At 43.9% G+C, this 24,199-nt stretch overlaps 1 protein-coding gene across 2 annotated transcripts; it reads right to left on the reverse strand.

Moving 5' to 3' along the window:
* Nucleotides 1–213: 213 nt before the first annotated feature.
* On the reverse strand, nucleotides 214–23,714 carry LOC124328282 (transcription factor Sp9-like). Of its 2 annotated transcripts, XM_046786988.1 has the most exons (4): nucleotides 23,098–23,714; nucleotides 6,222–6,344; nucleotides 2,774–3,691; nucleotides 214–2,670 (listed from the first exon to the last, which is right to left on the reverse strand). In XM_046786988.1, exons 1-4 carry the CDS (start codon nucleotides 23,182–23,184, stop codon nucleotides 1,771–1,773), a joined length of 2,028 nt encoding a protein of 675 aa, XP_046642944.1. In that variant the 5' UTR covers nucleotides 23,185–23,714; the 3' UTR covers nucleotides 214–1,770. The 2 variants fall into 2 exon arrangements, with proteins under 2 accessions (XP_046642944.1, XP_046642945.1); XM_046786989.1 differs by lacking the exon at nucleotides 6,222–6,344.
* Between the last annotated feature and the right edge of the window lie 485 nt (nucleotides 23,715–24,199).

A 24,199-nucleotide genomic window follows, 5' to 3' on the forward strand; every position in this document is an offset into this window, starting at 1 on the left:
TACTACGTACATAGGTGAGTTGCGCTAACACACGGCCGCGTGATTATCTGAAAACACGCAGAAGATGCAAGACAAAAGCACTGGATGATGGATGAGACCCAGGACCGCGATCCAGACAAAGTTTCTAATCTCGCCAACATGACATTTGTCGGAGATCCAGGCCACCACACTAGGCCCCTCCAGAAAAGTATAACGAGAATTTGGATGTTTTTCGAATGAAAAAAAAAACCGTGTATATAACAAAGCTCAGTTGATCGATATAATATTTAAAGAATCATCATATGTGTGTATGTACTTTTATAATCAGAACAGTGGGTAAAAGAGAGAGAGAGAGCGAAAGAGGAGTCACAATTTGGGGGTAGTTCAGGGCAGTCAAAAGGGCACAGATGTGTAGTGGGTGTAATGAGGAGGCGGGTGATGCAATATAGGTACAATAATAATAACATGACGATGGTGTGACGGCCTAAAATATCATGTCCAAAAAGGAAGGAGGGGGGGGGGGGAGAGCAACCTGTCGGTGCATATGAAAAAAAATAACAGTTGAGGATGTTGTTGTTATTTAATTTTTAGTCTCGGGATAGTAAAAAATTGAAATAGGAGCAGCTGAATTGAAATCAGGAGGCGGCCGAACACTGGGAGAGTCATCGCATTTCGTCAGTTGTGGTTTGATGTCCATCACTGCCGTGAAGAAATAAGAATATAGGAAAATAAAAACAAACAAAAAAACTACATTGGGGAAATAGACACTTTGACAAAATGAAAAATCAGCTTCGCGAAAAATGTAGGCGCGGCCTCGGACTGTACAGAAATCGGTAAGGGGGAGAGAAATATTAGAGATAATGGTCGAGAAAATGAAAGAAACAAATTAAAGAGGAAATCGTTTCATGTTTGACATCACATCATCAATCATTTCTCATCAGACACACACACAGCACACACACGTACGCACACACACTCACTCACTACAGGAGTATATTTTACACAATACGCTGCTGGGAGGGCCATTGTCGACGATCGGAGAAATTGGACTATTACTCGTCCAACTGTCATCATCGCATCTACCACGAACAAAATATAATGTATACAGTAATAATAATAGGCTGATTCATTTGTCACTGTCACATTGGGTATAATTTTTTTTAAAGATTTTTGTCAAGTTGTTTTGTTTTTTTAATGTCGCGGTCGTGAATCCGATCGCTCAGTGTCCGGCCAGTAGAAAAGAAAAAAAATTAAGAAAAAGCGCAAACCGAAAAAAACTGATCGACACGGACGATTAAAATAAAAATGAAAAGTGAGTCCGTACAGAGACACACGCACAAATTATGAATTGTTTTCGAAAAGCAGACATCACACACTCAGAGTATATAATAAGATATATATATATAGTTATTATCCAGCCAGTTGCAAACCTTCACAAAGTTTGCCGATTGTAGAGAGTCAAAAAGTGGGGCGATTTCAAATATTTTTCCTTTGGCGCCCGCACAGATAAAACCGCCCAGTTCTTTAGATTATATGTATAATACGGGAAAGAAAGAACAAAAAAAAATAACCTAAAAGAATTTCATATTCACATTGAAAGGGAATCGGGAAAAGGTGGGGGGAAAAATATTACGACAAAATGCGGGCGCGGGATTTTCTTTCTTTTTTTTTAAGGGAGCAGCTTTAGCTTTTCACTTGGTTCGTCAACTCTAGTAATTTAATTCTCTTTTTAATTATTTAAGACAAAAAAAAAATTCAATTCGAAATTTGGCGCGGCGCCACATTTTTTGATTAATGGCCTGATTTGATGTGATCGCCAACGGCGTCGACAACGCCAAGGTGGTGGTGGTGTCCGGCGTGATGGTGGCCGCCAATGCCCATGTGGTGGTGGACCGGATGATGGAGCGAGTGCATGACCTGCTGGTGGTGGTGGTGCATGTCCGTGTGGTGTTGCAACATCATCATGTTGTGGTGGTGATGGTGCGGATGGTGCGGATGGTGACCGACGATCGGCAAGTGGTGGGCGTGATGCAAGTGTTGCTGCTGCTGTTGCTGCTGTTGTTGTTGCTGCTGTTGCTGTTGCTGCTGTTGTTGTTGTTGTTGCTGCTGCTGTTGCTGCTGTTGAATCGGAGTGGGACTGTTGACGGATGAGTTGGCGCCCGGCGAGCTGACGCTTCCCGGATTGCCCGGCTCCGACTGGCTATTGCAATCGCGATCGTCGGCTCCTTCCTCCGACTCTGAACAGGATCCGCAACTGCTGGATCCTCCCTTGCCGCTTCCTCCGCTTCCGTTACCTCCGCCGCCGCTTCCGCCTCCTCCGGCGCTGTGGGTTTTGACGTGCTTGCTGAGGTGGTCGGAGCGCATGAACCGCTTGTTGCAGACCGGGCAGGCGAACCGCTTCTCGCCCGTGTGGGTCCGCAAGTGGCGCTGGAGCTCGTCGGAGCGGGTGAACCGCTTGCCGCAGAAAAGCCAATTGCAGACGAACGGACGCTCGCCCGTGTGCCAGCGCAGATGAGCCTTCAGGTGGGACGTCTTGCCGTAGACTTTGCCGCATCCGGGGATGTGGCAACTGTGGATGTTGCGCTTGCGCAAATGGGCGCCAGCCGGACCCAGACGGTCCGCCTCCTGGCAGTTGGGGCAGTCGCAAGTGGCCCGTCCCGTGTAGCGGCGCGATGAACGAGGCGATGGCACCTGACGGACCAATCAGAAAAACGTTTAGAAAATACAAATCGAATGGGAAACAAAACAAAAAAAAGATGAGAGCGGGAAAGAACCCGGAAGAAATCTAATTTACCTGATGGGCAGATGTGGCAGCAGAGGAAACCGAAGCGGCGGTGGGCTGGTGTCCGGTTGAGCCTAGACCGACGCCGAACGGAGATGCGGACACGGACGTGTGATGCTGTTGCATCGATTTGTACGTGTCCTGCAGAAGGTGTTGGCCGGTGGTCAGCAAATGGGCCGTGCTGCCGGCAGCGGCCAAAGAGGCCGAGTAGTCGCTGGCCGAGTAGGCGGCAGAAGCGGCCGCAGCGGCTGCGGCTGCGTGCATGGCGGACGCCGTGTGATGGGCGGACGGCATGTTGACCGTGGCTCCGCTCATGTCCAGCCAACCGCCGGCGGCCGCCGCTTGGTGCATGTCCCACCAGCTGGACCCGTTGACTCCGGCCGCGGCTTCCTGTTTGACGTGCTGCTGGAATTGCCACGCCTGTTCATACGGATGGTGGGCAGTGCGCGAGTACATGTCCGGCGCTTGGTGCGGATGGCTGAAGTAGAGGTCGCCGCCGTACGATCCGGCGGCTGTGGCTCCCATTCCGGGTCTCTGGTGGTAGCCGGCCATGCCCAATCCGGTGGCTGTGGCCGCTCCCAAACTGGTGACGGACGAAGTGTTGGTGTTGGTGGTCGTGGCGCTGGCCTGTCTCTGCCCCGACTGCCCGTTCTGAGAGACGCCGTTGAACTGGCCGTTGTTGTTGTTGTTGTTATTGTTGTTGTTGAGACCGCCAGTCGAGGCGGAAGAGGTGGCCAGCGTGTTGTTGCCACTAGTGGCCGTCGCCGTCGTGCTGGAAGCGCTGGTGTTGTTACCGCCTCCGGATTTCTTCCACGGATGGAATCCCTTGCCGACTGCGGCATCCGCCAGCGGTGGCGGACTCTTTGACGACAATTTGCTGCACTGGGCGGCCAACATGGCCAAAGGCGTGCCTCTCAATCCTGGATGTTCCTGCAATAACCAACAAGTAAAACATTCAATCAGTTGGCTGCTGCAACAAAAATCATCGAACTATGGCGGGTGGAATGACAAATCATTTGATTTTATTTTTTTCTGAGCCAACTAGCAGTTTAGACATCGGTAGCATATCGTCTCATTATCTAATGGCCCGTGTTGAAATAGCGGAGAAGAGGGTGGTGGTGGTGGTGGGGGGAATGGAGGGTCTTTAGCATTTTAACGATGTTATAACTCCCATCCATATAGAGATATTGACCCATCTCTTTTCAAAAGAATTTATAATACCATCACATGGACCGCCAACAGCCGAATAATAAGACGGTCGTTTTTTTTTTCTTTTCCGGCCTCAACAAGATCCTTAGCTCCATCAGTATATATATATTTTTTATCCTCCTAACAGTTTCAAGAGAGTCTAAGAGGGTCGTAAAAAGAGGATGAAGAAAAGGATCTCGAGAATGGCCCCCCTGAACAAAAGGAAAAAGCCAAAGTTCAAATATTGGTTTGTCCGCCTTTTGTGCCCTTTTCCTCATTTTCATTCTTTCTCTCTCCGCTTCTATTTCTGTGTGTGTAGCATGTATATACACAGCACCTAAACTTATGTACATATATATACTCGACTTGCGACTATCGGTGGGTCTCACATCGACACAGGACCGGACCAAGGGGGGGAATACGCCAGCGGTTCTTTTTTATAAGGGCCACCCCTACGCGCGCTATAAAAATTTAAAATCGAACTCGAAAAGGTAAAAAAAAATAAAAATAGGAGGGCACAATTTCCTAGAGAAACGGAATCGGACTGATGTGTACACCCCCGCCCACACCTTAGCGCAAGTATAGAGAAGAAGAAGGAAATTTAGCCGCTGATGTGACGACATGTTTGTAGCTCGGGTCTCCAAGGCCTATTTATTCATCTATAGTATACTTGACTTGGTTTGTGTGTGCATGTTCATTGTGCTGTGGGAAATGAAACCGAGTTGGTGTTTGTCTCCCCGGAGACGAGTGGAACGAACCTCTTGGCCGAAAAAAAGTGCATAGCTTTTTTCATTATCGAAAGGGAAAGAAAGAGAGAGGCATTCAAAAAGGGCACCGCAGGGTCTATAAAGGTAAAGAGGAAGACGGAATATGGGCGGAGATGACGAGATGGAACGGAACGAGTCAGTCAAAAAAAGGGGGGAAAAGATATATACCTCTCTAAATAGGTCCTAGGGGATATTCAACAAAAAAAAAAGCCAAATGAAAATGAGCTATATACATGTACAGAAAGAGACCACCCCGACTGAATTAAGTTTATACACATCATTTGTGTCGATGCAGAGAAAAAAGGGGGATTATTAGCCTTCTACCACCAGCGATAACAGTTACAAGAAGGAGAGCACGTATCCTTTTTTTCTTCCAGCCAGTGACATCAGATGGGAAAACTATGTGTGTCACTGATGTATGCAAACTACCAGCCAAACAAACCATGTCGAGGAATCTTTTGTTTTCCCTTCCCTTTTTGTTTCAGGGGTACTATATATAATCACGGTGGTCTACCGGCAATCAACTCCGAGTTGGGAAAAAAGGAAAAGAAAAAAAGAATCAAGCTGATGTCCCTCGCATCATCGCCCATCATTGACAAGTGTCAATCATCCCTCCCACCGAAAGAAAGTCGATTTAACTCTGCGGTAGGTCTGGCTCGGAGACTTTGTCTATTTGAAAACTGTCCCGTTTCAATTGTTTTGCATGTGACAAGTCAAAAAGACAATGGGACAGAAACGGACGGTTTTTCGACGAGGGGGAGGGGGACAATGTGAAATTCTTTTTTTAGAGTTTTGTTCGGGGATATGACAGAGAGACACGTGACGAACAATAACTCGTCCATCACTGTTCATCACTCCCCAACAGAACACACGAAACGGTACCTATGATTATTATTATTACACGGTAGAGCAGGAACAGGAGAGTGCCGATATATTATGGGAGTGGCCGATTGAGGTTGAGGTGTTGGATAGAACCGCGACACGTATGTAGGCCTATCTAAAAAAATACCCGGGAGACTTGCTGAACGACGACAACACGAAATGGTTGTTGGATGTCAAACCGACACCGCGCCTTTTTTTTTCCTTCCCCCCATTTGAAAAATAAAAGATAAAAAGCTTTTCTGTTTTTGTGGTCCGTTCCCTATAATAGATATACTACTAACGTTCATTTTTGATTGCGCTCTATCGTGCTCGTGCAAACGACAGGCGCGGCTGCACCAGCTTTTTTGTCACACGACCGGTGGGTGGGAAAGTCACGCAATCTTCATCACCGTTGGCTCATCTCATCACAAAATCGTCCGTTATCTCTATAACAGATCAAGTGGGTTGTCTAAATTATTGATACTTCATGCGGTTGATTCGGATGATCTGATTGATGCTTAGTATAACAATTTTGTCACCCATTAATTTATTACATCTACCACCAGCAGTTTAGGCCTGTCACCAGAAGAGAAGAAAAAAAAACGATCGAAAAAGGAAATGAAAAAATGAAGAGGAGGACATACCAGAATGTCTTTCTCCGAGTGCCACAGCCTCGATTTGGAGTGGAGAAGACCGTGGACGCCGGCAGTCAGACCGGCCGCCGCCGCCGCCGCCGCTGCAGCCGCCGCTGCCTGAGCCTCTTGTGCCTAATGTGCCATAATTCAACAAATTCCAGTTCATTAATCAAATCTTTCTTTTCCTATGCTCAACTTGCGATGTCTTGTTCCTTCCACCACTTCCACCAAACAACAAAATGAAAAACAAAAATTCGAACGAAGGATGAGAATGAGAATCGAACAATTAAAAAAAAAACGAAGAAATGCACACAATAAGAGTGTCTACGCAACAAGAGAATTAATGATGATGAGCAGCTCAAAAAAGGCAAAGGAAAAGTGTGTGCCGGAACGCGCGCCCAGCACAGATCGAGCGTGGGTTTTTATTTTTCGGTGTTCATTACCGTTAATTGCTCATCGAGAAGAAAGGTCAACTTTGGGCGAGCTCACTTTGTGTCTGATGCCCTGATCTTTTTTTTTCCTTTTTTTCTTTAGGGAATTTGTGCGTCTCTTTTTATATATAAGCAAGACGGAGGAAAAAAGATCGACTCTCTCGTGCCCGGTGCCTATTTCTTCTAATCCCTTGAAGAAACCCAGCCGGGAAAACGATGGCCCATCAGACTGGCCAATGGGATTCGTCGAGACGCTTGGTTGTCTGTTGCGTGATCGGCGGGACACGCCCTGGCACAAGCAAAACATTTCCACCCTTCACCCCTCTCCATCCTTTTTTTTTTTTATTTTTTGGAGAGAAGAAAAAAAAATGGAATAGAAGAAGAAAGAAAAAGGAATCAACATAGAAGAGCGATACATATGTAGACTCTGTCCATATCATAGAGAGACCCGCCCAACTGCTCAACGGTCATACATCTCCCGATGCCTTTTCATTCCTACTTCTCTTTTTTTACTTGGATCATTTAAGGTCTTGTCCCGCGGTTATAATTGGACCAGTGATGAATCAATAAACGTTTCCAATGGTACTATATTATTCTCTTTAAAATCCGGCTTTGTGTCTATATTGATCGTCCCATATTAGGGCAATTTCATTGGCGGCGTGATGGCGCCGCGATTGAATTTAATCCGCTCTCGTCGTCTTATATAAAGGCCTTCGGACTCTGTCCACTACAGGACTTTTTCTCATTTGTGAAATGAGATTTTGAAAAAAAAAAAAAAGAATATTATATCCTCTAGTCTCGGATTACGGCGGCCACATAATATCAGCTCGCGCCGCCGACTCGCGCTCTCCCGTAAGAAAACAAAAAAATGGATGCGCATCTCGGGTTTCTTCAGTGTCCACTTTTGGGTTGGGGACACACAAATTTCCCAGAATAAGTGAGGGCAGCATCTTTGTATGCTGGGATTTTTTTTTTTAGCTCAAAAGGGCATATCTATACTGCTGTGTCCATTCTTGGTGGGGTGAAGGGAGAATAAGAAGAATCGAGCTGTAGGGGAATAATGTTGAAGAGCGCACAGCTAGATGATGATTAGGATCATTGCCGGTTCAACAGCACTCGACGATGAGTCGTCGGCTCAGCAGCTTCTTTTATTCATTTCTTTAGAATTTTATTTTCTCTATTTTTTATTTTTTATTTTCTTCTTCTTGTCTGAACGGCGACGACGACCGGGAGCCGCCACCGCAACTTCTTTTGATGATTGTACAAAAAGCGACACATTTAGGTAATTGATCAAGGAACGGCGCCACTGCTGTGTGAGGAACGCGTGTGACCGGACCCAACACATATAAGAATGACCCAGCCACGCCGTCATGACTACTAGTTTTTATTTCTTTTCTATATATCTTTTTATCCCATCTTCTTTTTTTCTTCTTCCAGGAGATGGACGTACAATTGGTGAACTGTGGCGGCGATGTCTTTGTATCCATTTTGTTTTCATCCCCCCAGCATAGACATCACCACCAGGACGGTCGCTTCTCTTATCTTGTACGTACACAAACAGTTTTGTCGCCAGGGACCCTGTACATACACAAGTTCCCGTACATCACTCTTGACCAATTATGTCCACTGAGGAAAAGGTGGAAAAAAAAAGCTTTTTTCTCTAACGTCTTTTCAATAAGATAAGAGACCGAAAGAGCCCTAATGGTCCTCTGATGACGGGGCTTGATACCATCGACTATATAGTCAACCTTTTTTTTTTTAAAAAAAAAGGTATCTTTGAAATCTTTTAATTTTCTAGGTAAAATTCTTCCTTAAACACCTTCCTATATGTCACTTTGTCTGGTGGCTATATGTGCTTCTGGCTTTTTTAAAAGAATTTAAACGAGTTCAACTCTGGTCGATGGAGTTAGAACAAGAAACTTTTTTTTTCCTTTTTGTTTTTGTAATAAATTCGTCCCTTTTCTGTTTGGATGGAAGCCATTGGTCAGCGATCCAATTATGTGATTAGATCGTCGGCCCTTCTTGCCCAATCCCATTCTCTTCTTCTTCTTTGTGTATCCATTTTTTTTTTGTTTCTTCCTTATACATCTTCTGTGTGTGCTTCATTGTCTCGGCCCTTTTTTTATTATTTCGAGACTTTTTTATAACGAGACGAATTTTTTTTTTTATTTTAATTTTTTCCTGGAGTGCGTGGGGTTGTCAAGACAACGGGGAGCCAATGGCGTTGGCCTGTTTTCCCTTGGCCGCTCTTTCATCCCTCCTCTCTATCCACTTCCCAGTTGGGGTTGAAACATTTATAGACACACACGAAAGAGAGAGAGTGGCACGGCAACATAAAAAATGTTCATAACCATCAAGGAAAGCCGGTTGGAGGAGAGCAAAAACCACCAAAAAGTCGTAAGTTTCGTTAATGGTGACGTAGAGAGCCCATAAAAAAAATAAATTTTTTGAGAGGGGGGAAAAAACAAAAAATAAAATTATGATTTTTTCCTTTTTCGGGGCTTTTTTTTCTTCTTTCTTTTGAAAATGTAAACACATAATACGGGAATGATGATGTCAGAACAAGAGATTTTCATCTCAAATAAAAAAAATTTCTTTTATTTATTCCTTCAAAATCTTTCATCGCTAACAGCCCTCCAGGCGCTGGTGAGAATACCTGGCTGGAAATTCTTATTCATTAAAAATCTATCTGGATTCAATTCTTTTGAAAAGCCATTCAGCGTAAAAAAAAGAAAAAGGGGAAATTTCTTTTTTCTTTGGCTTATATTTCCCCTGAGCGAGCGGTCGATCGTTTAAAAGAAATTTGTCGGTTGGCCGGGCCAAGGGACATTTGCGCTCCGTGTGACTGCACATATCGACCGATGACGGCGGCCGTTTATCGGAACGTGCGAAAAGGAACGACACGGCCGACAAAAAAAAAAAAACCAACAAGACGCAACAAGGAAAAAAAAGGCAACTTAACTTTCAAAAAAAAAAAAATTTTTTTTTTCATCGCGATGTGAATATGTAGCAGGGGTAATGCTCAAGTGACCCACATAATTAACGGGCGAAACGGTCACATGATTCGGGCCCATATCACCGGTCTCGTCATTTTTTTGACCAAAATTTGACACAAAATCCGGTCGACTGCATGTTCCCAGTCAACATGTCTACACTCAGAGTTTGGGTAAGGGAAATACATAATAGAAGAGGTCACACATCAGCGGTGTATAAACCCTCGGCTGGCAGCTACTAAAAGTCCCCGAGCATTATTATATCTCAAAAATACACACACGGCGGGGTTATTCGTCCAAACAGCAGCAGCCAAAAGGGAAAGAAAAGAAAGTACACCACTACTACTACTACTACTGCTGCTGCTTACTAACTCGGCGGCACCTAACGACCAAATGTCACGGTTTCCGGAGGGATTTTCAAAAGGTAGAAAAATATAAAAGTATGATAGTACAGTGGTGGGTGATGCGAGCAAAAGCCGTGCATACTATACATATAGGAATAGATGTGTGTGTGTGTGTGGGGTGGAAAAAAAAGAAGGAGGAGCGCATTCGTTCGTTCATCGCCGCGGTTTTTTTTTTTTTTAATTCCTCCCCACCAGCACCTCTTTCTCTTATTCCCCATTTTCTTGTTTTGTCGGTGGTGTGGTTGGGTGGTGGTGGTGGGGTGTCGTAAAGCGGAGCATTTTCAACACGCAACACACGCAGCTCTCCAACAACAGCAACAACAGGCGCTGGGTTGTTCGCTTATATGCGACTCGTTATTTAAAGGGGGCCTACTAAAAATTTACGAATGGCCTAGACTCTACTTCTCTCCTCGGTAGAGACCCGACGAACAGAAATAAGTCCATACACGGAAGAAGATGATGGAGATTGGAGGAGAGAGAAAAACAAAAAAACGAGAGCGAGTTTTTCTTTAACACACATTCTCCTCGAGTGGCATCATAATATTTTATCGGCTTTAATCGACGGGAATAAATGTCGCCCTCTGTGTACTGGGCTGCTGCCGCCGCCGCCGCAACAACAATCGCAATATCCCGTGAAAATCTCATTATGGAACACACAACAAAAGTTTCCATTCTTTCTTGAAATTGCATTGGTTCAATTCTCTAGTTAAAACGTGTAATGTCATCTAATAAGTAGATACGCACTTGCAATCTACGACAATGAACCGATTGGCGATTCAATGTCAAATGAAAAAAAAAATCTGGAATTTATTTTGCGATTGTTGTTTGAACGCAGCGTGAACTTCGATTTTCCTGGCGGAGGTGAGCGCGGCCCTGCTATATAAATAATGAACCCTAATCCGTTTTGGCACTTTGGGCGGCCGGTGTTGTACCAAACGGAAGAAAATTTACGACTGCAATGCCAACATTTTCCATCCGATGCTGCTAACAAATATGTATAGATAGATAGGTAAGGTACACAGAGAGAGAGAGAAAGAAAAGGCAGGTAGCGCTAGAGAAATATATAACCAATCGACCGCCTGCCGCTCTCTATAGGAAAAAGGAGCCCCAGCGCAGTTGGGGGCCATCACTTAAAAGAATAACGGGGGGGTAACCGAAACGGACACATTTAGCTCTAACGGTTGCAACTATATAGATAGGTTATATATATATAGCACAATTGGATTGGATTGCAATTAATACTCTGATCGATTTTTTGAAAATAAATTTTCAGATGTATCCGGTTCGACTACTGATTGATAGACGAGAAATATAATAATAGCTCATTCGATTTCTTTTTCTTCTTTATTTATTTAAGCCATTTTGAAAAATGTTATTTGACGGTTGCACGCTTGAGAACGGCCCAATATATTTTTCAAACAGCGCAAGAGACGGAACGCTGAGAGAGAGAGAGAAGCGGCGCTAAAACCACATGATGATGGCCTGTAAAAAGCTGTTACTCATCGGATATAGAGGACACACACCATCATCATCACATCGCCCAACTTTTTCTGGTTGTTCCTCCCCTCTCTACCATTTATCTGTCTATATTCTCTACGTAGAGCTGTCATGTCGTGTTTGCTTAGCAATCTAAAACCTGCGGTCGCTAAAGTTGCGGACGACGAGCACAGCAGAGAAGAAGAAGAAGAAGAAGAAGAAAAAAGAAACGAGCGCGCGACATTGGCTGCCAATGGCAGAGAACACGGTAAAAAAATAAATAATAATAAAACAAAAGCGGAATGACGACATATTTTTCCGCAAGTGCCAGCCGAAATCGTGTAGCGCGTGTGAAAAATTCGAAACGGCTGGCGAAGTGAAATTCAATCAAAAATTCAAAACAATTGAATTGATCCGGCAGCAGCAGGAGCAGCAGCAGCAGCGAGAGAGTTTCTATAGGATATATCGCGGGCGGTTCGCGTCAGTTTAAATCAGAAACCCCACGGTGCGCCGTTGGTGATGGATGAGCTTTTCTCTTATTCCCCTTGATTGTTCCTCTAGTTGCACTGCTGCTGTCTTATATCTAGGCCTATGCATATGGAAACTTCACCCCTCAGCACACACCCAGAATGGATGACGGAGAAATGCAAATGACCACACGGTAAGAAAAGAAGAAGAAGAAAAACGAACGAAAGAGCTCGAAAAAGAGAAGAAGAAAATCTTTGTTTTCTTTCCTTTTCGTTTTGTGGTCTTGTAGAGAAGACAACTGAACCAAGATTGAAGATGATTTGATTGGTCTCGCCGCTGTGTACTGTTCCATTCTAAAGAGGAAATCAGCAGCACCGCATCTACCTATAAATAATTCTATTCTTATACACTATTTCTTCTTCTTTTTTTGAGCTTTTTGGCCGTGTTGGATGCCGGCAATCGCCGTGCGTTATAGACATAGGCCTATAGAAGAGTCCAGCAGTGCGCACTGCACACACAAGAGAGTGAGGAGCAGCAGCGGAGATGGTGGCAGCAGACAAGGCGCCAGTTGGCCTCCTCCTAACTTCGACAGGTGACTAACTTATGGGTTTTTTATATAGCCCGCCTTCGCCTTTTTGACTCGGTGCTGCAAGTCTATATACCTCCGACGGAGCGGCGGCAGAGAGCCCCTTTTTTCTTCTTCTTCTTCTTCTTTTTTACAAAAATATAAAAATAAATGTTTTTATATTATTTCTTCTCCTAGCCTTCTTCTCCCCCCTCTCCATTCGTAGGTATACATAAAATACATTCGGTTCTTTTATTTTTGTTGTTGTTGCATTATTATTATTATTTCTACGTTTCTTCTTCTTCTTCTTTCTTTCTTTTGACTTTTGCCAGAAGCGCGTCCAGCCCAGCGGGGGCTGCTTAACTTCTTTTGCTCCCTGCTGCTAGCTGCTAGCTGCTAGCTGCTGTGTTGCCGTTGATGATGATGATGATGGTCATGATGATGATGATGAAGGCCAATCTTCTTCTTTCTACCTTCACTTTTCTCCGGTGTACAAATTCTTGGCCCATTTCAAGGTGAATCGCAATTCAATCGACCAACTTTTCCCTTCTTCTTATTCGTCTTCGTCAATCACAGTAATCCAACACAGTTGTGACAACAATTTATTTATATACCAGCCAGTCGTGAAAGAACAATACGTTTTTTTTCAAAAGACAAAGCGATAGTTTTTGCTGGCCTATAAAGCACAGCGTTGTGGTCTGACACGTTTCTCTCTCTCTCTCGTCTTTGGTGTTCTCCTTGTTGTTGTTTTTTCAACGATTCAGGAAACAGTTTTTTGTTTTTGTTTTATCTGCTGGCGGCGGTTTGGATGAAAACAAAAGAAGATTGTGCAACTGTGAAAGAAGAAAGTTGTGTCATCGTTGACTTCCGCGGTCGCGCTATTTTTATATTTTCTATGCACAACCGAGATAGGTGGGAGCCAAAAGTAGAAAGAAAAAAAATGGATTCGATTGGCAACTCACACACATACGGCCTATTACGTCATAACAATGGCGTTGGGCCACACTGAAAAAAAAAAAAACTGAAGAATTAAGAGATATAATGATTGCCACTTGTGCGTTTTGATGCGCTTGTGTACATTAGCTCTCCTAAACAAAATGGCAGTGTGCTCAGGCAGTAGTAGCGTAGATTTAGTGAATGACTGAATGATGAGATGTTGTTTGCTGCTCGGATGGCACGGAGGAAATAAGGAGCCACTTGAGTACAAAACCAACAAAGATGTCGGGGTCTCCATTCAATAGAAAAGACATAACACACACACACACACACACACAAACTTCAAGCTGATGCTCAGACTCTTATTTTCAAGAACCGGTACGATACCTGGCGACTCCGCCTCTTTCTCCCTCCGCCATTCTTCCAGTCTCCAGCTCAAATCCCTTTTGTGCTGCGCATAGGCCTAGCTGCTGCTTATATATCTAGGCCTACACATGTCTCTAGGCCCCTTAGCAGAGCGTCGATGACGGAATCAAGTGATGAAAATCGGCTTAGAAGAGAACAAACATTATCGTAGCGGAACTATTAGACGCACACTCATGTCGCTCAGGCGATTATGGCGACAACTGTTTGCTCGCCGATGACCCTCCTAGTATAGCTCTCTTTCTCTCGCCCTTTTTTTCCTTATTTGGTTATTGTGTTCTTCTCTATTCTTTGCAGACAGCATATAAGAGGGGGGCTTTACACACCCCATAGGCCCATAGGTAGGTGTCAAAAGGTGCGGTCTGGTTGGTGTCCATTTATCGAGGCAGAAGAAGCAAAGAGGGATGCTGTTTGACAGTTGAAGAAGAGAAGGGACAAAAAAAAGAGAGCCAATATAATGCCGGTACCACAGCAGCAGCAACTAATACGCAGCTGGTTTGACGCACACAATGACCGCCGCCGTTGCTTTTACACCCAGAGTGTGTGTGTGTAAATGCATGTGCTATAATACTGGGTCGCATTAGTGTATAGGTTGTTGGTTGGCTGCTTTTGATTGTCTCGATTCGCATTATTATTCTGTCTAAATAGAATGTAAGACCAGGGTCCAGGTATAGAGAAAGAGGCGGATGTTATCCGAGCGTCAAAAAATAGAAAAAACCTCCTCCCCCGTTGACATTTCCGCTAATCCCGTGCTGCTCTTACATGTGTCATCGCGGATTGTGTCCCTATCTGATGTGTGATGTCACTCTCAATCGAAACAGACGTGTCTATTCTTTTCAATCAAAACTCTATTGCGCCCGGCTTCTCTGACGAGGATGGAAAAGAGAAAAAGACGAAAAACACTCACCGGCTTTTTTTACTCCTATACCCCAGCGAGAGGGAGAGAGAGAAGAATATGGTAGACTTCATATATAATAACTAACGATAATAATACTAGAGCTTTAGGGATAGATATATAGCTCTTGTTTACGGTTATAGGTCCCAGCGCTGGTGTGTCGAGACTGGCAAAGCTTCGTCGTCTCATCGATCACCATCCAACAGCCCTTTATATTCGAGGCCCTTGAGTCGGCCGCAGAAGGTTAGGTTAAAAACGTATAGATCATCAGCCGCAGCTGGGAATAAATTTGAATAACCCAAACACAGTCAGATGTATATATATATATATATACACTAGCTAGAGCTGCTAGATGTGTGTGCTGTAGCCTTTAGGTTTCTTCTTCTTTTACTCCTTGGCCCCCTTTATGCACAGTTCAGCGGTGGCAATATATTTAATATACATCTCTCGACTTGCAACTCGCAGACGGCCGAACGAATAGAACGAAAAGTCGAGCGACCATGAAAATGTTTCACTGCGAGTCTCTGACTGTGTGTGTGTAGAGCCTACTATATAATATTAGCTGCATGCTATAGCAGGGTATAGGCCGCGTGCCAGGGCAAAAGAAAGGAGATGTAGCCGCCGGTTCATTATGCATTTCGTTCAATTTATTACACTAACCGAAAAATAGGCTCTACCGTATGCAAAAGCCTAGACCTAGAGTGGATCGAGTTTATATGTAGGCCTATATCGACAAATGGATACCGTTCGTGACAGATAGTCGGGAATGAATAGCTCCAATCATGCCACAGGGGCCGGCACAGTATAAAAGAAATGTGTTGAATCGGGTGATGGAACTGATTGCCCAGCTTCGACAACCGCTCGGCATTTGGGAGATTTTCAAACCGCGCTAATAATATCGGAGATATATAGGCCGGCCAAATCGATGGAGGGAGCACTGTGTATACGTAAACGGAGGGGGGTCTGCTGCTGTATAGGCCACATGTGCATGCATGGGCATCATATGCTGGCTGTGTAACTGTGGCGACTGGCCACGGACTAATCCAATATTCAACAGTCGAGCGACGACCCAAAAGAGGGCCGGTTCATTCTACTGTGCTCTAATCGCAAATGAGCCGAATAATCAAAAGAACCGGACAAATTGCCATCGCCACGCGGAATGCATCCGCAATTCTAAACAGGGGCGCCGCAACTTGCACACCAGCACCAAATAGAAAAGGTTAAAAACTCTCTCTCTCTCTCTCTCTAATAGATAATGCCCTTGGCTGGCCACCGAAAACCATCCGACAAATGACGCGCGAAAAAAGAACCTTTTTCAAATTGTGCACTTTTCAACCGTCGTCACACACACACGGCCGATGTAAAACCTTTTCACCGCGGACTCTCTCAGGCCCCGGCCCCCGCTGGCTTCATTAATATCGATCGACAAGGCAGCACTAATGCGAATCAAAATTATTCTCACTTGGCGAGATCTCTACAGTTATAAAAAGTAGCTGTAGCTGCCGAGCCCTTTTTATTTTCAAAAATGAATTCGATAGAGAGAAAAAGAAGCCAAGTTTAGCCTAATAAGGCCTATGTGTATAGGCTCTGTGTGGCGTGTCCAAACGGCGTTTATTATTCCGAAAAATCGGAATTCTTTTTTAGTTAAGGGGGAAAAAAAAGGCCAAACCACCATCACCTTCTATTATATTATTGATTGTATAGAATAAATATTTCCCTGCGCCATAGGGTGGCGGTTTACACACATATGGGAGGGGTGCTAGATTTTTATGGCGACAAATTTGCCACTATATATCGCATACACACACAACGAGAAGGGGACACACACACACACACAAAAAACACGGTCTGCGCACCCTACGCATACGCACTCATCGAGGCCGCAAAATCACAAAAGGATAACATGCGTGTGTATTGGCACTGGCGCACTACACACATTTTTGTATGTAACCAACTTTTTTTTTATCCTCCTCCTCTTTCCCACCCCGCTTTTGTGTAGATATATATTCCCCTTCTTCTTCTAATAATATCTATCAATGGGCCTTATTTGACACTTCATCGACCTGGCGCTGTGTTATGTTTCACATATTATTCAATAATTTTAAAGAGAAACCGTTTGGATTGTTACCTCCATTTTTTTTTTTTCTCTCTCTCTTCTTATTCTCCGGTCGCCAGAAAATTTCCGAACAAAATGGAGGTTCGCAGGGGAGAGAGAGAGAGAGAGAAAAAAAATACACACGCTAGAGCACTAACATGGAAATGAACATTCGCCGCCCAATACCATTTTTATACGCAAGTTGTAAAAAAAAACAAATTTCGGGGAAATTTTCTCTTCTCCTCCGCGAAGCGCTCGATTGCATTTCATTTCCAATTATATTATGTACTGTTAACACATCTACTATCAAAGGTGTTAAATATTATCAAAACGAAGCCGAACGCTTCGTTCGAAGAGAGAGAGAGAGAGAAAAAAAAGTCGGGCGTTTCATGTGCCATTAAACGGGATTGTTTTGGGTGTTTGTTGTTTTTTACTTTTTTGGTACCTTTACACTTAATTTGTTTTTTTATATTTTTATACACTGCAGACCACTTGTAAAAATGGTCTACTGTTTTTTTCGTCATGAAAAGAATCGGTCGTTTTCCAGCCTAGCGAGAGAGAGTGGTAATATGTTTATAAAAGCGGAAACGGCGACGCGGCGACGAAGGTCCCGGTGTTTCATTTTTGTGTGGAGGGGAGAAATAACCGAATTTCCCATGGATTTCTTACCCAGTTATAAATATATATACGGAGGCGTTATCCAAAGGTAAATCTAATATGCACGGGATAGTCTGGACATAAGATTTTCGACGGTCGATTCACGTCTTTGATGGGAATAAGAAGGAAAATCTATAAAAGATGGAAATAAGAGGCCGGTGTGCTGTTCCTTATTGTTGGTCAATCTAACGCTAAGCAGTCGACTGAGATTACACACCGCAGTATACACACACACACACGAGGATATCGAATGCGATAAAAAGATATCAGAGAAATATTTTTTTTTTTTAATAAAAAAGATAAAAAACAATTTTGATACGTTATTATCGACTGGATACTTCATATGTGCTGGAGGCTTTTTTTTTTTTACCGGAGGGAAACAAGAGAAGAAGGAGAAGAGAGAAAAAAGGTGGACCCCACAGGCTCATTCACATGATAATAGAAGGAGAAAAGAATGAAAGAAGAAAGAAAAAAAGGGGATGAAATCACCCTCCTCAGGTAAAGCACAGCCGACTCAGCCCACGTTCTGCTTGGAATACGAGAATAACAGAATAGAAAGAAAGAATAGATATATAGAAAAGAGACACGCAATCTCTTTGCAACGCATCATCCACTATTAGAAAGAGATGCGGATGGAAGAGGAAATCTGGTTAGATGAAAATTTTCGTTTTCTCCGCGTTTAATCTAAACGAATTGATGACATAACGCCGGGAGATTGTGTCTACTACGGAATTGGACGGATCACATTGCATTAGCCAACGAATGAGTCGCTTAGTTTGTCTAACTTGGCATATACAGGAATTGTACACTGGTTGTTTCTTTTTGTTTTGTTTGGAGGAGGCAGGACATATGGAAAAAAGAAAAAAAGAAAAAAAGAAGGGGGCGATTGTTGGAGGGTGACCGCCCCCTTCCGGTTGGATATATCTGCGTTACACACGGCACGAATAAGGAGCTCCGCCGTGTGTTGATGCGCCGCCCGGGCCGCCAGCTCTATCCCCGGCCATTTATTCACATTTGTGTCGGTTCGAATCGGAAATTCCGAGCGTGATGGAGAAATATTCTCAACTCTTAATATAGCGCGGCGGCACGACCGACGCGACGAATAGTACAACACACGGCCATTTTAGACTCCTGGATAGATTTGGTGTGTGTGTACCTGTGTACAGTGTAGTACACCAAGTGCGCATACCCAGGGCCCAGCTGTCTCATTAGACTCTCTCTGGGCGCCATCCAACGGTTTTTACCTCGGCTACGCTCCTTCCGCCGCCCGTAATGAGTTTGAAAAAAATAAAAAAAACTTTTCTCTTTCTTTTATTTTTTTAGCCGTAAAAGAAATAATCTCGTTTTTATTTTTATTTTGGACGGACGACGCCATTGTCTTTCGGTCCCTTGATTGTGTCACAGTTGAGAGAGACACACATATTATATCAGACGTTTTACATTCCGTCAATGTTTGAAACGGGAGACTTGATTGTGTCGTCATCTGAAGCCTTTGATATTTCATTTTTTCCCTTTCTTTTCTTTCCGCCCGTCCTTTTTTTATTTTTATTTGTGTGTGAGCGAGCGCCGCTCTCTGCCGACTTGTTTCACTTTCAAATTTGATATGACGTGAGTGAGACAACGTATCCGCTTCTCGGCTGGCCAGCGACTTTGATGCGACCGGCCGACACCGCGTCTGTCGATCGAATTTCCAGTTGCAAAGTTTATCATTGTGGTCAATTCCACAAAAGAGAGAGAAAAAACAAAGTTGATTTCCCGACATAATAAAAGAAAAAAAGATGATCCAACTCCAAAAGAGATAAAGAATAAGAGATGATTATTTAATTGCCCAATTCTCTTATAGTCCTAGTAGACGGCCTATATCGTCGCTCATGGAACTGGAACACGTACAACTTTTCTCTCTTTCTTTCCTGATTGAACCCGTGCTGCTGCTGCTGCTGCAGCTACTTTTTTTTGTTGGTTACTTTCATGGCCTTATTGTCTTCCCGTCTTGGCTTGAGGCCATCTATCGACTATGAGGCTATTAGTTCGGCAATAACTGATGGGAGATTTACAGACCGACAGTTCAACTCGCCGTTTCTTCCTTTTATTTTTCTTTCTTTCGTTCCCTTTGAGCTTTTCGTTTCTTTTGACTTTCGTCTGACGGTGCCTCTATGGGAGTCAAACGGAGACCTTGATGGTTTATTTTTTACTTCTTTGAAGGCTGAGCAGTGAGCATTTGCCCTTCTTTCTTTCTCTTTCTCTTGCTCTTGCGTGGTTGTTGTTGTTGTTGTTGTTGTACCTGAGTTATCAGCTGGCACGCAATAGGCGACACAAGACGACGCCGGTGGAAAATTCCTTAGGCCCCCGCAATTATTGTTTTTTTTTTATCGCACAGAAGAAGAAGAAGAAGAAGAAGAGGCCGACAACTCTTTTTTTGACACAGTTTCTTTCGGCTTCGGCTCGGCTTTGCAGTGTGTCAAGTGCACACCATCGTGAATTTATATTTATACACGCCGACGTCTATCAAACAGCTGGAGGCGATGGCACGCAAACGCGTTGAAAGGGAAACACCAACAGCAACAACGAAAAAGAGAACGAATCCAGCAGGACTTGCGCTATGTGTGTACGCAACTACGCATTCACATCAAAGATAATTAGATGAACTCGGTGCTGTTGTGTGTGAGAGAGGGTTTTTCCATCAACGAAGAACAACAAAAAAAAAACCCCGTCAAAAAACCTCAAAAATTGAACAATTCTTCAACGCCGAAGAAGAAGAAAAAACCCCAGAGAAGAAATGGAAAATGATGAAGAGGAAAGAGAAAAGAATCAACTGTGTGTTGCTGTGGTTCGTCGAAAGACAAGGCAAAGAAGAAGAAGAAGAAGAAGAAGAGGAAGAAGCATCAACTGTTGATAATGGTGTGCCTGTTTGTGACACGCTGGCATGATCGAGTGGCAGAGGCACCGAGTCTTCAAACGAAGGGAAAGATGCGCTCAGAGGGCAAGAAGAAGAAGAAGAAAAATAGAAGAAGTTCGGGAACGAAAGAAAGAAAAAAGAAGAAAACGAAAACTGGAGGACCCATGGGCGCCTCTAATAAGCGGACTGGAGCCCACGGCTGGCCAGCCAGTCCACTACACAGTGTTCTATTAGACGGGGGGGAAAAAATTTATTCTGTCCGTGAGTTTACTAATTTGGCTGTGTCCTTTTACAATGGAATAAGTTGAAACAATTTTTGGCGACCGTTTAAAAATTCTTTCATCAGATTATTATATGGGAGGTAGCAGCTCGTTATAACAAAGTCCCAACTGCAGTGGGGTGGTCTTCGCCGTTTAATTATTTAACTGTAAATTAAGGAGAAAAATTCCAGCCAATTGGAGAAAATGAAGGAACAAGGAAATATTTCAGATAATAAGGGTCGTGTATAATGACCACCAGAACCGATTCAATCACGAGATCAGCAGTATGTGTGTTCGACTATATTTTCCGATTGAAATCTCTCGGCGCCTATCATTTTCGTGGCTGAAGGAGGAAGAAGAAAAGGTCATGGCGGAGGATGCGCATCCATCAGCGAACGAAAGCGAAAACCTTCCTGCTGTTTAGTTAGCGCAAAATAGAGCGACAAGTCAACGAGCGCATACCCAAATAGATTGAGATCGACAAAACGAAAGGACGACTGTTCGACTGACGAGCAGGAGGAGGGTGCTAAAACTAAAAGTGGAAAAGTATTTGGTGATATCCTCGGTCCCTTGTTATCTTTGCACAAAAATCTTCTTGTCCCTTTTTTTGGGGCCTCTCCTTACAAAGGTGACAAGTGGGTCTCTTTTTCCCCCCTCTTCTAAATACCCGACGACAAGATCTTTTTTGACAATCTTGTTAAAACAAGGATGTAGCTATGTAGCTACTCTATACACTTCCAGTCTTCCACCGAAAACAAACAATTTACGGCATCGGCATCTGGTTAACATTTTGTTTCGGCTGGATCTCTCGTGTTGCTGCATATATCTATATAGCTTGTGCTCGGTAATGATCCTCACTCAACGGAAATTATCCGCCGTATACTTATTATAGGAAGATGGTGTGTTTTGTCGAACTTAAAAGATTTTTATTTTATTTTTGTGCGGTTCAAATGCTTTGCGAGAGGAGAATGAATGCCACCCGCAATCATTTCTTTCTTCTTTATTTCTGGCGTTTGATCACGCAACGAGATGACGGATGGAAAAAAATTATTTTATCCTCACGCGTCCGATTGTAATTTCGTTATTTGTCTTCTTTTCTCGTTTTCCAACATTACGGGTTGTTGTTGTTGTTGGTGTTGTTCTTTTCGATCGTCTGATTTATTCCCCGTCTCTCTCTCGTGATCAGTTCGATATTGGATAACCGGGGGCCTATAATCAAACTGACGTATCGGTTCTTTGATATATGCGAGAGACCTGATTCTATGCATTTGCCTACCGTTGATCACATCAATATAATATAATCAACTCAAAACCGGCCATTCGTGTATAGATTTCCCCCCATTATGCATCTCGTATATTTCATCGAATGTATATATGCAATGGCTCTACGGCATCTCGGACTGTGGCTAACTAATATCAAGTCATTAGAATGTAAATCAATGAACGAAGGCTGCTGGTCCTACTCCTCGAAAGAAAGAAAGAAGAAGAAGAAACCTTTCCAGACTTCTTCTTTTTCCTTATTTTATGTCGGATAGCACGAGAGGTTTTTTTCTTTCAAAAAAGAGGAGAGGGCCGACAGTCGGAGAAGGTCCAGAAGGTCTGAGGTAAAGAAATAAAAATTGGGAAGAAGAAGAAGAAGAAGAAGAAGAAAAAAAAGGAAAAGAAAAAAAGGTGTTTGGAGCCGGTGATGATTATACCATCGCGGCGAGGTCAAATCCTCATCTTCCTATATTCCTTTTTTTCTCTCTCTCTCTCTCTCTCTCTATAAAAGATATACAGGCTACTTTTTGCTGGATGTGAAGAACCCCGGCCCTGCAGTCTATATACTCAACACAACACACAGCGCACATCGCCACCCCTTAGAAGGAAGCGGCGGCGCCGAGTGTAGAAGGAGGCGACCGTCTGTCTCACCCCGGACCAAATGAGTTCGTCTGCGCGCACAGGGCAAAAGAGGAGAAAAAGAGAAAAAATCGGAATCGCTCCGTTCGGTTTCGGCTGGGTGAAATTTTCCGGTGAGTTCGGGCAGGCCCAATATTCTCTCAACACACAAACGAGCAGAGTCAATTATTAGACGCACGGCGCGCGCACTCACACACACACACACACACAACGATCGTTTAAAAAGAAAAGGGGGAAAAATAAAATCAAAAGAATCGTAAAATAAAATACAAATATTTTTTGAGGGAAACAAACTGAGAAACGACCGCACATTCTTTTTTATTTTATTTATTTATTCCCGGACTATTTCTAAATTTATTGGGCGAAAAATAAAAAGTGGCGCCTATTTGATGATTTGTTCCCCCACTTAAATAATCACCGGGTACTATATAATAAACGACGACAGAATTGTAATTTAAAAAGATAAAAAAAAAGAAAAAGGACTTACCGATTTGTCGTGGATGACGGCAGCCGTCGGCTGGCTGTGAGGGTACAAGCCGGCACGGGTCAACATTCCCGGTACGTCGGTCAACATTGTGGAAATGTTTGGCGGGGCTGCGCTGATGGATTTCGATAAAATGACAATTTTCAAGTTTTCACGACGGGATCAATTCCCCCGACGGAACTGATTCGCTTGAATTTCGTGAATCGACTCACAACGAAAAACAATTTCGGGTGGATGAAGAAAAAACAAAACAATTCAAAAACTGCGTATTCACGTAATCGCGTCGCAATGGATCAATCGGATCAAAATGCACTTGATGACGAAAGATGTGGATGGATGATGATGTCACACTATAAATCGCGTTCGGGTCAAAGTTGACACAATGAATTTTTTCTTCTTCTTTTCACAAATCACAAATCACCGAAAGAACCGACACAGTCCGATTGGGTACGGCAATGCTGAGCACTTGAGAGTATGTGTGTGTGTGTGTGATGTTGTGAAACGGAGATGAGGAGAGAGAGAGATAGGAAAGGATGATGAACGGAGAAGAGCAGAGAGTGAAAAGAGCTGCGGCCCGCACTGGACGCCGCTTCAGCAAGTTCTGACGAGAGTTGCACTGCTGGAATCGCTGGTCTATCGTTCGGCGAGCAACAGCGGCAGCAGCAGCTGATGGAAGGAAGGAAGAAGAAGAGCAAAAATAAAAAAAAGAGAGAAGAGGGCGGTACCTTATCCACCTCCTCTGGCCCTTTTTTTCCCCCTTTCAATCCTCCCAGACCCGGCAGGGGGTGGCGAGGGGAGGCAACGAAAGAATTGGAGGATGGCACCAACACAACAAGACAAGAAAACAAAGAAGAAGAAGAAGAAGAAGAAGAAGGAAAAAATCAAAAATGGTGGAAGAATAAACCCAGCCCACCCCACCACCCCTTCGGGAGGTGTGGCGAGGAAGAGGGGCGTTCGCTGGGCGTCACCCACACGCACGTACGGCACACAGCACGGGTCCCTGGCAGAACCGACCCTCCACCCCACCCGGTCCACCCAAAAAACACCAACGTTTTCCAGGGGGGAGGTAGTGGGTGGAACTGGATGGGCACTGGCGTCATAGATG

Source organism: Daphnia pulicaria, chromosome 3 (genome assembly GCF_021234035.1).
Source record: "Daphnia pulicaria isolate SC F1-1A chromosome 3, SC_F0-13Bv2, whole genome shotgun sequence".
Classification (NCBI taxonomy): Eukaryota; Metazoa; Arthropoda; class Branchiopoda; order Diplostraca; family Daphniidae; genus Daphnia; species Daphnia pulicaria.